The 18571-nt window shown below is 35.1% G+C and overlaps 2 protein-coding genes and 2 long non-coding RNA genes across 4 annotated transcripts; 1 reads left to right on the top strand and 3 right to left on the bottom strand.

Annotated features, from left to right (window-relative positions):
• Positions 1–340: 340 nt before the first annotated feature.
• LOC140015503 (transcription factor bHLH25-like) lies at positions 341–3495 on the bottom strand. Its single transcript, XM_072068142.1, has 5 exons — positions 3234–3495; positions 2711–3035; positions 2464–2609; positions 1474–1839; positions 341–877 (listed from the first exon to the last, which is right to left on the bottom strand). Exons 2-5 carry the CDS (start codon positions 3027–3029, stop codon positions 800–802), a joined length of 909 nt encoding a protein of 302 aa, XP_071924243.1. The 5' UTR covers positions 3030–3035; positions 3234–3495; the 3' UTR covers positions 341–799.
• A 4722-nt stretch (positions 3496–8217) lies between these two features.
• On the top strand, positions 8218–12404 carry LOC140015014 (uncharacterized). Its single transcript, XR_011821774.1, has 3 exons — positions 8218–8961; positions 10752–10832; positions 12096–12404. It is a non-coding gene; the product is annotated as an uncharacterized lncRNA (long non-coding RNA).
• A 2743-nt stretch (positions 12405–15147) lies between these two features.
• Positions 15148–17217, bottom strand: LOC113711198 (transcription factor bHLH18-like). The gene is made up of 3 exons (XM_027234376.2): positions 17032–17217; positions 16003–16368; positions 15148–15425 (listed from the first exon to the last, which is right to left on the bottom strand). Exons 1-3 carry the CDS (start codon positions 17215–17217, stop codon positions 15348–15350), a joined length of 630 nt encoding a protein of 209 aa, XP_027090177.1. The 3' UTR covers positions 15148–15347.
• Positions 17218–17309: 92 nt separating this feature from the next.
• LOC140015286 (uncharacterized) lies at positions 17310–18250 on the bottom strand. The gene is made up of 3 exons (XR_011821888.1): positions 18124–18250; positions 17849–18038; positions 17310–17593 (listed from the first exon to the last, which is right to left on the bottom strand). It is a non-coding gene; the product is annotated as an uncharacterized lncRNA (long non-coding RNA).
• Positions 18251–18571: the final 321 nt, after the last annotated feature.

Genomic DNA, 18571 nt, shown 5'->3' with positions numbered 1-18571 from the left:
CAATCCATATTCATTTTTACTACTAAAAATATGGAATTTGGCAGTTGTATTTAAAAAAAAAAAAAGATTGCATATGGGTCACGTGATGATTTCAGTTTAAAAATTGGTCGAAAATTTAAATTGTGGGCCAAATTTTGCTAAGTTAAATTTGTAAAGGACATAAAATTAATATTTTAAAAGTGAAGAACGAAAAAATTTATTTTGACGAAACGTGAGAGACGTTTTCAACAATTTTCACAATAATAAATTCTGAATGCTGCGCAATTCTTTAAGGTATCAATATGTGTGAGATATGTATACGTGCAAGTGTAATAATTGTTACAGTGAATATCATATCAAATTGGAAGAATTCCACTACATCAATTGTAGATAATAAGCTGCAGAAAATGCTAGTATATTACAGCGACAGCTGAAGAAGCCTTCTAGAAGTCATTTGAAAACACGTATTGTTTTGTCTAATCTAATGGTAAGGCATGAATCACGACACACGAGGGAGGAAATTTTCAAAAAGGTCAAGCACTCGCTATAACGTCCAAAAAGGCTCATTTTCACTCGGTCTAATCCATAGATTTAGAACATGTGGGAAATTGAACATGGTCAAATTAAGATCAACCATGCAAAAAGGGATGGTAATTAACAAGTTTAAGAAACTGAAAAACCCATCTGCAAGCACCATGAATATCAAGTGACTGATGAGCAAAATGGCCTTGATCTATAGACAGACTATATGGTGAAATTAAAAAAAAATATTAGGAGAATTTAAAGTGAATATATTCTTCATGAATGGTCCTGTTTAGCGTCACGATTGCAACTGGAATATGCCAAGTTGAAGATGCTCTATGATGTCCTCCACTGTTACGGAGAATGCACTGTCCATCTGCAAAAATGAAAGTAGAGATGATTCATGCATGAGGTTATTGCATGGTATCGCAGAAAACAGGATTTTATTTGGTAGGTTAATTTCTGCAAGTAATGAATTGATAATAAAATTCCTGAAAAGTTTATAGCAACAAAGACTCATTTTCCAAAGAAATTTGAATAATAAATTTTCAAACTTTTAGCTTTGGCAATTTTGGAGGACCAATTGGCTATCACACTCCGTTTCCAATGCAGACATAGCTAATTGACAATTATTACAAACCACGGATGGAAAACTAGACAATCCAAAATAATATGAGCAGCAAACTATTTATTTATCAACAAAAAATGAGAAAAAGTATGCTACCATATAAATCTTTGCATGATTAAAGTGAAACATCTCATAATACCTCCCCCCGCGCCGCGGGGGGGGGGGGGGGGGGGATGGGGATGAGGAGAAGAGATTGATTGGATTAAATCCAATGTATGTTTCACTTGAAAACCAAGGATATTAAGGACTAAAGAAGAAAGAACACTAGCATGCAAACCATGTAGTTTAGAATTCCTCGAAGAATTAGTTCCATAAAAGGATTCAAGTAAGGATGTAGAAAGTACCTGAGCCTTAAGAGTGATGTCAAGTGTACAAGAACCAAATCTTAAGATTCTGGTATCCAGGATGGTAAGATGTAGCTTCTCGAGTTCGGTTGACATACTTGATATGGATCCATAGTATTTTTTCTCGCATAGGATTTTTATAAGCACGCTTTTGCCTTGGATCTTGACCTTGATCTCGGGGATTTGTTCAAGCGTGGTGCCTTTGAAGGAAGAAGTATTATCACTGCATGTAGAGATGATACATCTTTCTACCATGGTATTAGGTGCTGTGGAGTTGTTCTTTTCCCCTTCCTCTAGAGTCTTTAAACGTTCTTGAAGCTCTTCAATGTGCTTGGTTGCATCTTCAAGGACAGAAGTTTTGTCCAGCTGATGAATTGAAACAAAATGAATTTGATGCATAAAATGATGTTATTTCACCAAATAAACTAACATTTGCTAATAAACTTCTTGTTCGATATCGTCAAAATGTTATCAGTAGTTCATGCCATCAGGGGATCAATTTACTAGATTAACTTTCAAAAATCAAATTTAGCCATATATGCTGTTTTCAAATGATTAAAATGTGGCTTCAGCTTCTTGAAGCATACAAAACAATCTACAAATCTTAACACAAAGGTTCATACAAGATTCATACAAGATGCATGTGCTAATGGTATCCCCCACCGGCTGTTTAGCTAAGGTTGAGGCCTGGAAATTTGTTGAGATAAAACATGAGGAAGAATTACAGCTCCAGTAGTAGAGGCAAAACAAGGCCTTATGTCTGTTCCACTTTACTTACATGGCCTTATCAAGGTAACAGTCATCAGTCATGACAATTGACAGGATAATACCATGTTCATGGGGTTTTGAAATTTTAGTATTTCTGATGGCGGCTAAATTTACTGGTTTGATCATCTATCAAGCCACTCTTGAGTAAACTGAAGGACAAAAAAAAAAAGAGCAGATGTACAAACTGACAAATTTCATGCACCAAATTTAAGCTAAGAATACCTTTTTGAGGCCTGGAACAAGTTTTGAAAGAGCTATGAAGAGGTCACTCAACTTTTCTCTTCGCTTCCTTTCTGCCGCAACATGATATTGAGCTTGAATTGGCGTTCTCCTTATGGGGCTTCTGCTATTGTAAACAATATCATCTTCTGAGACATGACAGGGTTCTCATCAGAGGGGTTATTCGTCGAGTTCATACTTTCATACAACACTTCACGATAACTCATTGTAGTTGTACAAGGATAATTACCGTATAATTTCTCACCATCTGATGAGTATGGACTTGATTTTCCAAAAGAAATAAATTGAGTTGTAGAGAATGGAGATGAGCCCTTTTGGCTTGATTCAACAGTAGGGTGTGAAGGGCTCAAATTGGTGTCGTTAAGCTGCTTGAATTTCTGTTTCATGCAAGTCTGAGGCATCTGAATCGGAATACTTTCTGAATTACAATATGGTATTGCGGGGAAAACCTCGGAAAGAAAAGGTTTGATGCCGAAAAATCCATCATCGACTTGTTCATCTGGCCATGAGTTGATTATATATTGATTGTTGAAGCCGGCCATGTCCATGCTGCCCTATGAATTATCAAATTACAAGAAAAAATTGATCAAGAAACAGCAGGTTAATATAAGGATGTACTTATAATTAACACAAAAAAAAAAAATTGTTTTCATTTTTTTGACCGAAATTTTTGAGAAATAAATGATATAGGAAACAATTTTGCAACCATAATGAAGAAACAGCCACCTTAGGTCAGGTAATTGGGAGCTTACCAGTAATGAAGATCAACTAATGCTTTTGCTTCTCAGTTTAGCAAACTAATGGAAAACAGTCAACGACTCTCCTCGCTCAACTCCCCCTAGCAGGTCTATTTAGAAAGAAGTGGAAAAGATGCTGCTTGGAAACTTACCTCCATGGAAGACTATGAAAGGGGTTCGATATCTTTTGTCAAAAGAATTTTTGCCTTTTGTCAACTGGTCCAGAAAGGGGTTCGAAATCTTTACTTTCTTGCAGGTGTGGACGTAGGGACTTCAACTGCAGGTCCTCCTTTTTGAGGCACTGTTAATATGGAGGCTCCTCTTTATGCACCCACACGTGAGCAAATTGGAATTTTTTTAATGCAAGAATGCAGGAATTGCTTCCATTGATCACCTAAGAGTTGTGTATAATTTCAATCTTTCTTTATCAAAGAAAGTTCATTCAACAGAACAATCAATTCTTTCTTCCATTCTCACAAACTTTTATTATTGCACTTTCAATTTGTTAGTCTACCACTTCTTTTTGAACTACAGAAGTTTTATGTACCAATATATATATTTTGTACCTTTCAGTACTTTTGCCTCCCATTTTCTGGTGTTCAAATGTGGAATAATGTGGATTCTCTAGATCTTCAGCATTTGATGATCATGCACTAATTCCCTTTATAGAATTTGTACCAACTATATGATTACAGACAGTACCCTTTAGGTTTAAACAATTATAGAAACTTCCCTTAAAAAATACTTGAGGACTCACTTTGCTGATGTAAGTGAAAAATCCCCATTGATAATTCTAAAATGCCATTAGGTGATTATCCTCCACAAAAACAAATTTCCTTGGTGATGTTAAACTCAAAATATTACTCACACGCTTTTAAAAAGTTCTTTTAGAAGTTTGTTCCTATCCCATAAAAAAAATGTTGATACTTGCATGACCAACGAAAAAAAGGCTACTAATTCAATAAGAATCTACATACAGAGGAAACTAAAGTTTCTATTTACTCTCAATTTACTACTATATGGAGTAAGATCGGGTTTGGGTGTTATGGGTGTCTATGATAACACAAAATTTTATTACTCTTATTCTTCTTTATCTTTTCTTTTTTTTCGACGGATTTATTAAAGTTAATTTAAAATACATCAGTTCTCTTCATGGAGACTTTAAATTCAATAATGAATGAAGGTTATTTTGTCATTTTACACAATGAGGGGAGGTTATGTGTAATTTTCTAAATTTAGGGGGTGCTGCCTGAAATTGTTATAAACCTTAGGAGAGGTTTGTAAAATTACTCGAAAAAATAATGGAATGTGTAGGCAAGAATTATAGAATCACAGGAATGAAAGTTGTGTGATAGCGTGGTGGACATGACCAGGTTCCAAAGTTCATATTTGATATAAAAAATGAAAAAAAAAAAAAAACAAGTATAAGCCAATTGCTCCAACTAAGTCAAAGGATGAATCTCACTCACAAGAAAATACTTAGAATGAAAATTCTACAGTATCAGATCTGCAGAATAGAGAAGATCCATTACAAATTTGTGCAATCAAGTATGAACCTAACCTGGTACGAAACGAACAAAAACAATGACAATTATCTTTAGTACCTTTAGTATTGTTAATATTTAAGAAGGAATCCCATTCAACAGAACAATTCTTTCGTCTATCTTTTTTTTCATTCATGAGAATACCACGTTCCATTTTTCACAAAACTTTCTTGGTTGAAACTTTAGGAATAGTTCATATGCTTGCGCTCTTTCAATTTATTATTCCACCACCTTTTTTTTAAACAATTAAGTTATCTTCTAAAGAATTTTATGCGCCATAAATTATTTTATCCATCACTAGTTCTCTCCTCTCTCTCTCAAATGGAAAGAATGTGGATTTTCTATATATATATATATATATATATATATATATATATATATATATATATATATAGGTAAAGTTACTTTATATGAACAAAAGGAACAATTCAAATTTATTATAAGATATAAATAAAAGTTGTTAAAATAAAAAGAAACCATAAGAAAAATGGATTAAAGAAGAGTTGGAAGCAGATATGGGCTAAATCCAAGTATTCGACCCATTAATTCTATTCACTCTAACATACCCCTTTTTGGAATAAATATTATAATTTCATTAAAATCTGTACTAATGGTAGAAGATATATCATCAAACATACATAAATATCAAAGAACAGATCTAAAGAATGAATATTACAAATTAGAAGAACAGATAAAAATTATACAGTAAAGTTTCAAAAATATTTTTAAAAATAACATAAAATAATTGTAACCCCACCAACATCTGTACATATTTCCAATTGTCAGATCTACTGCTGTTAACTGCATCAAGTCCGGATATTGTAACACCACCTAAGAGAGAAAAATGGTTAATTAAATTTAGTTGTTGATGATTACAATATGCCTCTCCCCTGCCCTTAAGCATAATGTAGATCTAGTGTCTTTTTTATGTCTGTGTGTAATGTTTGTTTGTATGTCTCTGTCCATATATTTATTGTCCCTTTTTGCGTGTACAATAAGACATGCATACACTAGATATAGATTATGCTTAATGGCAGGGAGATCGAGGCACACTATTATTCATCAATAACAGAAGAAAAAAGGGATACCTTCAAAGAGAGCAAATCAATATTTTATATACTACTCACGAATCCAGCAGCATACGTTGAGGTTTAGATCATGAAAGAGCCAAAAAGGGGTAACGGAGATCTAAAGCCTTAAGATTGGCTCTGCTACTTTTCAACGTTGAAGTTGGTGTGAAGCATGCACGTAAATTAAGAGAAAGGCCAAATTACCAACTCAGCTTTCAAACTTGATCAATTTGTCAACAAGAGAAGATTCCTTGCTACATTGGCAACACTAAATTAAACCCAAAACATGTATATAATATGTTCCCATCTCTTCTGACGGTCGAAATGTCCAGGTCCAACCTGCGCTTGTTATTGCATTTCATGATTGTATCAGTTAATTCCCTTGTGAAGCTGCTGTAGCGTTTGACCAGAGGCAATAAAATGAGGGCCTCAATTTCTTCATCATTAGTATGTACGAATTACTTATCGAGGAATTTATCAAATTTGTCTGCACAATTGTATCAACATGAGCAAGCTAGCTATGCGGATACTTTAATGAGGACCTTTAGGTTCCTCTGTGGTTTAGTCCACTTTTGTAAAGCCTATGCTTGAGCCCTCGCTCATATAATGTGTATGTTCTCATTAATTTTATGAATAAAATCGTTATCGTTTCTGGAAAAAAAAAATTGTATCAACATGAGGGAGTAATCAAACATGTCTGTAAAATTATCAACATGATCAAGAGATCATGGAGGGTATGTCTCATTGTATGTGAGTTCCGTCTGATTATATGTTAGGGTTCATTCAATCATTAACTTTTTTTTTGAAATATTTTTTTAAAAAAAAATTCAAGAGGAGAGGATGGAATTTAAGAAACGAGAAATGGGTAGAGGAATTAAAACTCAAAATCTCTAATTTCTAACTTATGTGAAGAGTGGATAGGGAGTTAAAAAAAAATTAGGATCTCTAATTCCTAATTTGTGTGTCAATTTCTGATAGTTTTGAGTTGTAATATGATCCTTCCCTAGTGAGTTAGTTGTATTCTTTAAGAAGAGTATAGAAAAAAGGACTAACGACGCAATATGGTTCCTTTTGCGAAACTGAAAATGAACAATGATGGTTTGATGTAGTTTGTCCAACTAATATCTTCATTTAAGTAAAAAAAAAAAGGCTTTTTTATCTTCATTTAATATCTTCATTTAACTGTCTGCTGCTCAATGTCAACTTATCTTTATATACATGCCCGAGAAATAAGATGCATCGGGAAAAGCTTTTTGAAGACTTTTGTGCTTGATGTTATTCAACCCTAAACCGGAAATTGATGCTATAAAAAAGGTCAATGGCCGGTGAGAATTATTAAAGATTTTATATATCACGGCAATGGATTTTGCGAAGAGAAAATAACCCTTGTATGGAAAGTCATTTTTCTCCAAAAATTTTTTTTATGTTTTTCATGGACACATTTCTCAATTATATTTTTACCTCACATACATTAAATCTCTACAGTATTTTTTGTTTTATAAAAACTCCAGAAAATAGCAATTCAAATTTTAACTTTTAAGAAGAAAAACGGTAGCTTCACATGATTCATGACAAGGTGTTCCCAGTTCTGGATATGAACAAGTAATTGGCAAACTTATCGAATTTATGATGAATAAAATTATTTCTTTTTTTTATTGCATCATGAATAAGTAAGTTATTCGCCAGATTGGAAGGCTTTACCAGGAATAAATAATAAGATCCTTGATATCTTCAATTTTTTTTTTCTATTTTTAAGGTTTTCTCACCTACTGAATTTTGCAAGTATACAAAAGCATTTGCAACTAGAGCTAACAGAATATGTACTGTACGTCTCCATTTTCTTTTTATACACGTCACCTCAGTTAGTTCTTTTCGGATTTATCTCTATATTTATCAATATTGCAAATTAAATGTAAAAAATGGTACATCAAACATTTTAATTCATTTTTAATATGTATTTATCTCATTTTTTTTAAAAAAATTGGAGCTTTATAGCGTAATTTTTATCTGTTTTTCAAACCTGTAATATCCATTATTCAGTTTTATTTTTAAAAAAAAAAACATTTTTATTGCTTGACAGAACAATGGCATTCCTTCTTCTTTCCCCTTTATCGCATCGATGACTGCATTCGACCTGACAATCCATGCACCAAACAGTAGTGTTTGTTCAACTGAGAAAACTAATAATACATTAAACAGACCATGAAGTAGCCTTTCTCACTGTGATATATTCCAGGTGGTGTGAATGATACTTTGGCAATTAATTCTAGAGTCATTGTGAGAACTCGTAAAAACTATTATTTTTTTTAGCCTAATTTGTGGCTTAATAAATTATTTAATTGGATATTTGCCTCGAGGAATATTTTCTAGTCTTATTAGACCTAAATACATGGTAATATAACTTCGTTATATTTTTAAAGTAACTCATTTCATGAATTAATTTCCTGGAGCGCGTTTAGTAAAAACAGTGAATAGTGCTTGAAGATTTTATCCGCTTGAGAGTACAATAAGTTTGGAATATTGGAGACATGTACAATGGACCTAAATTCGGTATTTTAATGTTTAAATACTCAAGTGATAGTTATTAGTACTATCGTTATAAGAATTTCCCGGAAGTTTCGCGTTATAGCGGTAAAATTGGCGGTACGCGTTTTCACACGCGCGACTTTATTTGAGGAACTTTAGACCCTTGTTTCGAGACAATTAAGAGTGAATAATGTTTATATTAACATGAGTGCATTAGAGGTTTAGTGCACTAGTGAACCAAACGCGCGAGAAAATCGAGCCTAAAAACGTGCCAAACGAGCCTTACAAGAGTTGACTTTGGAGCAATTTTTCACCACACATTTAATCTTCTTTGAGAAGCCAACTTAGATCAAAATCACACTCTCTCTTCCCTCTCCTCATGGCCGGCCAAAACACTCCCTCTCTCTAACTCATTTGCAACAAAAATTCTGCACACTAATCTCAACCAAAACTACCCCAAATCACCTCCAAATCACACCAAACTTGGAGACCACTTAGCAAACCTCTTGGAGGTTGGATTTAGCTAACAAAAGGCTGCATCTTCACGGGTTCTTGGAGCTTCAAGAGGGCCGAAATTTCTGATCTTGCACACCCAAGGAATAGGTAATGATCAACCCTTGGATTCTTGTCTTTTGGAATTTATATAGCAAGATTAAGCTCATGCATGCACTTAGTTAGCTTGTTTATGGTGAAAATGAAATGAGTGGGCTCTTGGTATTCCCACACTTGGGGTTGTTGTTGCTGATTTAAGGATTAATGTTGGATTTAATGGTAGTTTAGTGGTTATAATGATGAGTTTATGGAGTGTTATTGTTGGAAACTCAAAGTAGAGGTCTTGGCAAGAATTTCCGAAAATGCCCCTGTTTTGTTCGGCCATAAGAAGGCCCATTTTTGGTGATCTATTGGCATGAACCTGATGTATATAGGTTATATTATGTGTGTAAAAATTTTCGTTGGAAAACATTAACGTTTGGTGGGTCAAATGAATTTTTCTCCTAGAAGTGGCAATCTGGAAATCTGTTCCGTATTGCACTGTCCAGCGTTGGCATTTTGGCTATAACTCTGTCCTCGGATGTCGAAATCATGTGCCGTCGGTGGCGTTTGAAACTAGACATTCCTAGCTTTAATTTGGTATAAAATGCACGTTCTGATTCCTTGTGAGCAAGCCGAACCAAATGTTTTAAGTTCGCTGTCCTGTTGCTCTGTTCGTCTGGAATGAAGTGTTCAGGCAGCAACTTGATGCCCGAATTTGAACCAGATGGGTGCCGAATTTGGGAATGACTTCTTCTGTGATGTTTTAGTACTATGAATGTATTTTCCAACGGCGTAAGCCATGCTCAATTTTGAGCTATATTGACTGAGTTGTGACTGAAACAAGTGGACTGCTCTGTTTTGGAAAACCCTAATGTTGGGACTGGTTTGGAACCAAATCTTGGAATGAACTTGTTAGTTGATGTTTTTGATATTAAACACTTACCAAAGATATTATGGGTGTATCTTAGACCCTTATTTCACAAATGAACCATGGTTGGATAACTTTCTTGGTTAAACGATTGGAAATTTGGAAAATGAAAGTCAAAGGCAGATTGCCTTATAATTTTCCTGAACTTTGGTTGACTAATTAACTATCTTACCGAAAGTATTTTTCCCTGAAATTTGATAGAGTGGTACCTTTCATATGGGAGTAAAATACTGCCAATTTTGGTACCAATCCAAGTTCGTTTCGATACCCAATTAAATTTCTAGTGTTGGAGGTTCAAAACTGGAAATTCTTCTTCAGTCTTGAATCTTCCTCAACTTGGGGCTACTATATCTTGGTGCTCGAAACTCCGTTTCTCAATCCGCTTGTTTTGTTATACTCTTGGATTGCAACACTATTTGATTTCCAAATTTCAAAGGTTAGTTCAAAACAAGTGAATTTTACTGAATTTCCAAAATTGGCCAAAAACCAACCTTGAAACTGTCTTAGTATTCTACAGCAGTAACTTTGATCCAACTTTTGAATACCTTTCATTTCGAATCATGGAAAAGTGTCTTCTAGAAACTTGTAGTACTCGGAATGTAGTTTCCAATGGTATCAAGCTTTCCAATTTTGGACCTACGTAGTGCAAGATACGATTTTTCTAGAATTGACACCCAAAGCTAAAATTTGACAATTTCTTAGAAATGAGATTTTGGAAACTTGCCTTCTTTTCTCGATACCGATTGAACATTTTGAACTCGATTTCATGAAAAATGTTAGTCTCTTTCTTTAGACTTTAAAACTTTACTCTTGAGCCTCGATTATTAATAATTAAGGCCCAATTCATGAATTCCCTTTAGATTGTACAACCTTCTTTGATAAGTAGGAGTTCTAAGTGATAGTGTATAATAGTTAATGGTTGTTTACTCAGGCACTCGAGGGAATCTCCAAGGGGAACTCGGAGCGGACACCTAAAACGCTTGTTTGAAAACTACTCGCTTGTTTTGACTAGGTGAGTGTTCCATATAGGAATACGTAATTGAATAAGTCTAGGACACGCTTATTTCATGATTATTAAGTGCTATGTGTTAAGTATTTACCATACTCATGCCTATTTAAGGAATGTATACTTGCATTGTATATCTACATGAATTGGTTAAATCATTAACCATATCAAATGACCATATGAACTCGATACATGCTTAACTTGCTAGATTGTTTACTTAGTCTACTTGGTTTTGAAAAATGGAGTCGAGTGTGTACTTTATCGCACTCGTTCTCTTTTGAGATGAATAATTCATGCTTGAAAATACTCGAATAACATGACTTGGTATGCTAAGGTTGCATACGTCGTTGGAGTGAATCTCCTCGACTCTCACGTGGTAAAAAATGGGATAACGGCCAATGATGGCCTATGCATATGACCAATGCTTGTCAATTAACCGTCAACCGTGAACAGTTAACCGTTAACCGTGAACCGTTTACCAACCCACATGACTACCTGATTACCTGACTATTTGCTCATATGATTTCTAATCTATATGATTATTCGATATCCGTGAATTATATGCTCCCATGAAATCAACTTGTATTGCTTACGTGCTTACGTGCTAAGTATCCACTTGATCACTTGATTATCATGAATCACATGTTATATGAAGTTGTCCATCATTGTTAGGCGAGTGTGTACTTTATCTCACTCGACCTACTCAAATGATGAATTTTACCTTTTGTCGAATTACTTGATTACTTGTGCATGTTGTAAGCTCTAAGCTGAACTCGGGCCCTGCCTCGGTTACTGACCTACTCGAGCCAGGACTGGGCTCGGTCGGGTAGGTTGGAACCCTGGACAACCGTTTCGGTATACTCGAGTATTACCACTGGAGGGATAAGGTGATGGCCAGTCAAACCGAGGGGATCCGGAAGTCATAAGGTGCAGATGACCGACAGAGTTCCACTGGAACACCGTATCCTACAGTATATGTTTACCTTGTATCATAATAATTGTTTCGTGCTAAAATGCCAACATGAAATCCTGAGCTATGCCTGTAATAAGCTCCAATCACTCGTGAACTATACATGCCAATGTCTCATACCATGATAAATGTCTCAAATTACCTGTACAATGATTATTGCCTCATGATAACATGCCATTGTGTAACCTTGAACCATGCGTATGATATGCCCAACTTATTTGATTTATTTGAACTGTTAGAGTGTCTTGGAACCTCACTGGGCTGTGTAGCTCATACCACGTTGTGGATTTCTTTTACAGGGTTCGAGACCAAGGGTGCTCGTGAGTAGTACTAGATTGTTTTCTTTTGAAGACTTTAAGTTATATTATAACGGATGGCTATAGTACCCCTTTTCCATTGGGTTGTATTTAAGCTTGAAAGCTGCATAATTGTAAGTGTGAGATATTCGAAGTACTTTAATTATGTATTGAGGTTACTTAAAGTATTTCGAGCTTTTGAATGATCGATTGTAGTGAGTCCCGGCGAGAGCTGGGCAGGCGTCCCGCGGATACCCTTTGGTTCGCCTTAGGGAGAAGTGGGGGCGTCACAGTCATCCCCTCTTCACTCTACTTTAATTTACACATGCAAATTAAGCGAATTGCAATTATTTTGCATGGAGAATGAAAAAGTCCATAGCTGAGCTGGTGCCATCTCTGCTTAGTTGAAAGCGCAATGAGCCCTTTAGAACCTGCAAGACTTGTCAATGCAAGCCAATCTGTACCCTCTTTTCTATGTTATCCTTTAAGTTTCAAGAATCCAGCTTATATCTATAAGGAGCTAAAGATATGTAACTTAATTATGGAGATCTAGAGTCAAAATTGTTTCTGCAACTTTTTCAATGTTCAAGCTGGTATGAAGCATGCACATCCATTAACAAGTACCTTGACTAAGTTAATTAACTACTTGATCGATCAAATTGTCAACAACAAAAGAAAAACCAATTTTTTTCCAAAAAAAAAAAGAAAGAAAAACCCAATTTCTATCTCTTTTGGCTGTTGAAATGTCCACGGCCTAATTGATAGGAGTGTCTTGTTGTCTGGGATAATTATGATCAGCAATATTATCCAACTTTCAGCTGACTGGCCTCCACGATGCTGAGCAAAATGCCAAATAACGACTTGAATAATGCAAGATATCTTCCTGTTTTTATAGTGTGCCAACTATTCTTTAGCCTTTATTTTTCTTGTGTTTATCTAGATATATTTTGGCAAGCTGAGAAATTGATGAGTCTCTCTAGTTCTCATCAAACAGGCCTTTTTTTTTTAATGATCTTTACCAACAGACGAGGATAAAAACTTTCTTAAAACTGGATAAGAGAATGCAATTTGACCTAAAGTTAATGCACTCGAAAGCCCTAAAAAATTAGAGATAGGCAAAGAAAAAGAAAATTGTCAATTTATGCACCAAGGAAGTGAATTTTGGACATATTATTAGGAAATAGATCTTTTTAATAATGTCTCCAGAGTTGGGTATTGCAACCCAAAAATAAGATGTAGCTTTTGTTCCTAAACTCTCAAGCAATAAATTAAGCAGGAATACAATACTTGTGAGTTGCCTCTAGATGTAACCATTAACTTCATTAAAAATTGTATACTCATACCTTCTTGGAGGGTTTGAGAAGCATGATCAATGCTGATTTCAGCTCCCATGATTCAGGAAATGGCTTTTGAATTGTTTTATGTGCAATATGCCTCTTTGCAGAGTCCAGATTTGGTTCAATCGTGAGTTCATTCCAGTTCTGGAAATGACTAATTGACAGCCCTCATCCCTCATCGAATTTTGTTTATCAATTAGTTTATTAAATTACCTCTTCCAATTTCCAGTCTCTATCACTAACGTTAATTAAGATTCTTGAAATCTGTTTTTTTTTGTCTCACCCACCCTTCAAATTTTTATTATTCTGGCTCATGCCCACATATTTTTGGGAAATTTTTTTCAGATTTCTCCCTCCATTCCATCAAGAAGGACTCTACAGCTCCATCAAATATATACATCATCAATTTTTTTGTATAATAGTATTTAATTTTTCTCTAGGTCATCCATCATTTTCTATGTGAGCCCTATATGTTATCTACAAACTAGTCCCTGATTTAATTAGAATACTGATGCTTTCACGACTCTGTGGGTCAATAATAGCATAGAAGTCTCTATTAATTTCATAAAACTTTCCGGTCTAAGCATTTTCACTTCTCTGTTTCTGCACCCGAGACTCAATTGTGCTTGTGCATTTTAGCTGGGCACAATCAGCTCACGTATTTGAATCCCATTATTGATGTGAAGGTTGTATTAATGGGTGATTTGTAAGAACTTTTATAAGTAACCTGGTATCCTGTGGTAGTGACCGGATTCAAATCCGTCCAAACTTTTTTATACCAAAAAAAAAAATTTAAACGTGGACTCCCTCATACTTTCATGATTTAGCGAGTATTTTAAGAAGGAAAAATATTAGTGTTGCAGTGTTAAAGTCCATAACTTGGAGTTACGGACAAATCCCCGTGCTTCATTCATAGTGAATGGAAAAGGATACTTGTTAAGCAGGTTATCCGTTTCTTTTGCATTATCTCCCATTTACTTTAGACAAATCAGAACTAAGTATGATGAATAAGTGGCTGAAACTAAGATTAATTTACACCCAATTATAGGAGGTGAATAGCCAAAGGAAGAGATTGGAGAGGATGAGATGAAAAAATTACAAATTTGTGGTTGAAGTTTGTAGTAGAATTGGTCAAGAATGAGCAATTTGCACTTCAACATAGTACAGGGGCTATTTTCAAATAATAACTTCATTTGACAATAATTCAAAGCCTGTCAATTATGTCCTATCATTGGGTTTGCTAGACACACCTAAACAGTAGGATGTTTCTTGTCGGAGCAGCACAAAAAAATGAATGAGAAGCACTGTACAGCACTTGCGTCTTTCTATTTTCGATTTCAGTTTCGAATAGGTCACATTTTCCTTCTTTTTTCGACAAGGTTGGACTAATGCATGTTCGGCGAATAATTAATCCTGAATTTGCGTAATTTTTTAATGTTTTCAATACCTTTAAAATATTTGTACATGCAAGTATAATTATTCTAACAGTAAATCGTATTAAATTGGAATACTTAATCCATTACATCACTTGTAAGTGATTGGAGAAACAATCAGTAGGGAAAACACACCTTTTTTTCCTTTATTTTCTTTTGTCTAATCTATTGAGAAGATGACATAATACACGAGGGAGGAATCTAAAGGTCAACTACTTGTTGTAACGTCCAAAAAAGCTTACTTTCACTTGGTTTAGTTCATGGATTTGGAACACATGTAGGCAATTGAACATGGTCAAAGATCACCATGCAAACAGGGATGGTAATTAACAAAGTTTAAGAACAAGTGATGAGCAAAATGGCCTTGTTCTGCACACAGACGTTATGGTGAGAAAAATTTGACAAAAAAATTACTTTTTTGAAAGTGACCAGCTACTGGGGGATTAAAGTGGACATAATCTTCAGAGACGAACTTGTTTAGAGCGTCATGAGTGCAATTGGAATATGCCTTGTTGAAGATGCTCTATAATGTCCTTCATTGTTACGGAGAATTCATTGTCCATCTGCAAAAATGTAATGGAGATAATTCATGAGGTTATTATATGCAGTATGCGACTGAAAGTAGAACTATACATACATACATACACATACATATTATTGCAGTAAAAGACATAAGGACGCTTAATATTTAAACTATCTGAAAACTTTGTGGCACCAAAAAAATTATTTTTCAAAGAAAGTTAGAGAAAAGGAGTTCAATTTCTCAAAAAAATTTACTTTTTCAATCTTGGGGGATTAATTGGCTATTCCCATTCCAAATGCCGGTAGCCCCTTTCCAAATAGGGAGAAAGTTAGGTTGTTAATTACTGTTACAAACAATGGAGGGAAAAGAATAAAGACAAAAATATATAGAAGTAGTAGCTCTTTGCTTATCATGTCAAATTGCTGTATTGCAGGATTGGAATTTTGGGATGAAAGATTTCATAATATTTTGAAGGATTAGCAAAGTACATGGTAAACCAAGGATATTTAGGAAAGAAGATACAGAAACATTAGTATCCATATTCCATACCATATATCTTAGTAGAAACCATTAGGGATTATTTCAGTCGAGAATTCGAGAAAGGATGTAGAAAGTACCTGAGCCTTAAGAGTAATGTCAAATGTACAACAACCAAATCTTAAGATTCTGGTATCCAGGATGGTAAGATGTAGTTTCTCAAGTTCACTTGACATACTTGATATGGATCCGTGGTATTTTTTCTCGCACAGGATTTTTACAAGCACGTTTTTGCCCTGGATTTTGACCTTGATCTCAGGGATTAGTTCTAGTGTGGCGCCTTTGAAGGAAGAAGTATTACCACTGCATGTAGAGATAATACATCTTTCTACCATGATTTCCGGTGCTGTGGAGTTGTTCTTTTTCTCTTCCTCCAGAGTCTTCAAACGTTCTTGGAGTTCTTTAATGTGCTTATTTGCATCTTCAAGGACAGAAGCCTTGTCCAGCTGAATTTCAACGAAATGAATTTGATGAATAAAATGATGTTGTTGCAGCTAATAAACTCACATTAATTATGTATGCTATTGCTAATAAACCTCTCATTCGATATTGTCAAAATGTATGCTGAAGTTTGATGATGCATATTAAATGAGGAATCCAATGGTCATCAGCAGCTCAAGCCGCAATTGGATCACATCACTAGACTAACTTTTCATAAATCAAATAAGGCCATATCCGCTTGCTTTCACGTTAAAATATGACTGCAGTTTCTTGTAGCACATGAATCTACGAATCTTCGAGAAAAGGTTAAATACAAGATGCATGTGCTGATAGGATCCCCCACCGGGCTGTTTACCGAAGGTTGAGGGCCAGGAATATGATGAGATAAAACATGAATAACGATAACAGCGTTGTTAACACTACAGGCAAAACAAGGCCTTGTGTTTGTTCCGCTTTACTTCACACAATTACATAGCCTTCTCAAGATGACAGTAATCAGTCTTGGCAATTGACAGCATAAGACCATGTTCATGGGGATCAGAAGTTTTACTGTCTCTGGGGGCAGCTAATAATCACTGGTTTGATCATCTGTGTATCAATTCTTGAATGAAAAAGAAAGGAGATGTAGAAAAATTTTATGCGCCAGATTTAAGCTAAAGAACGAATACCTTTTTGAGGCCTGGAACAAGTTTTGAAAGAGCTATGAAGAGGTCACTCAGCTTTTCTCTTCGCTTCCTTTCTGCCTGAACATGATATTGAGCTTGAATTGGCGTTCTCCTTATGGGGCTTCTGCTATTGTAAACAATTTCATCTTCTGAGAAATGGAAATGGTTCTCATCAGAAGAGTTATTCATCAAATGTGGGAAGTTTATAATTTCATGTAATACTCGATGATTTGTAACTTTTACCGTATAATTTCTCACCATCTGATGAGTATGGACTTGATTTTCCAAAAGAAATAAGTTGCGTATTAGAGAATGGAGATGAGCCCTTTAGATTTGATTCAACTGTAGGGTGTGTAGGGCTCAAATTGGTGTCGTTAAGCTGCTTGAATTTCTGTTTCATGCAAGTCTGAGGCATCTGAATCGGAATACTGTCTGAATTACAATATGATATTGCAGGGAAAACCTCAGAAAGAAAAGGTTTAATGTCAAAAAATCCATCATCAACTTGGTCATCCTGCTTTGAGTTGATTACAAATTGATTGTTGAAGCTGGCCATGTCCATGCCCTATGAATTATCAAATCACAGAAGAAACGAATGATCAAGAGACAGAAAGTTAATACAAGAATGTACTTGTAACACCCCCAAAAAAAATACTCATAAATTTTCTGTTCCTTTTTATGACCGACATTTTCAAGAAACAAATGATGCAGCATACAATTTTTACAATCATAGGAATTGATAAATGAAAAGACGAGGAGCTGTGAAACAAAGAAACCATCGAGAAAAGGCCATGCTTAGGTAAGGGAATTGGGAGCTCACCAATAATGAAGATCAACTTATGTTTCTGCTTCTTAATTCAGCCAACTGCTTGAAAAAATAAAAACCCAATTCTATCCTTTCTCAACTCCTGGATTGGATCGAGAATAGTGCAAAAGCATGGATTATGGGTAGATGTAAGCGTCCAAGAAATCAGGTCTCCTAATTAAGGGTCGTCTCGCCTGTATCAAGACTGTCAATAAATGGCAAGCAGCTGGGTTAGCTTTCGGAAATTGAAGGTCAAAAGAAGAGCAAAAAATGCTTGCTTGGAACCTTACCTCCATAAAAGAATATGGACTTGAAGTTCTGCCCTTGTCAACTGGTCTAGGAAGGGGTTCGTATTCGACCTCTTTCTGTGGCAAGTGTGGACGTACGGACTACAATTGCAGGTCGTTTGAATAGCCTTTATCTTTCTCTTGAGAGCACTGTTAATATGGAGGCGCTCTTCTTTACACAGTACCCACACGTGAGCAATTAAATTGGGATTCTTTAGTGCAAAAGCACAGGAATTTCTATCCATTCACAGATACGTTGGAGCCACCGGCCATGATGAAAAGGAAAATAGCTATGATCTTTAGAACATATGACTGTAAATCTTTTCAATCTTTAAGAATGAAATCCTATTCAACAGAACGACTTTTCTTCTATCCTTTGTTTCGTTCATGAGAATGCCACCTTCCTTGTTTACACACTTTTTTAGTATACACTTTTTATGAATAGTTTATG

Source organism: Coffea arabica, chromosome 10e (genome assembly GCF_036785885.1).
Source record: "Coffea arabica cultivar ET-39 chromosome 10e, Coffea Arabica ET-39 HiFi, whole genome shotgun sequence".
Classification (NCBI taxonomy): domain Eukaryota; kingdom Viridiplantae; phylum Streptophyta; class Magnoliopsida; order Gentianales; family Rubiaceae; genus Coffea; species Coffea arabica.
Note: the sequence above shows the minus strand (reverse complement) of the source record. Positions and strands in the feature narration are given on the sequence as shown.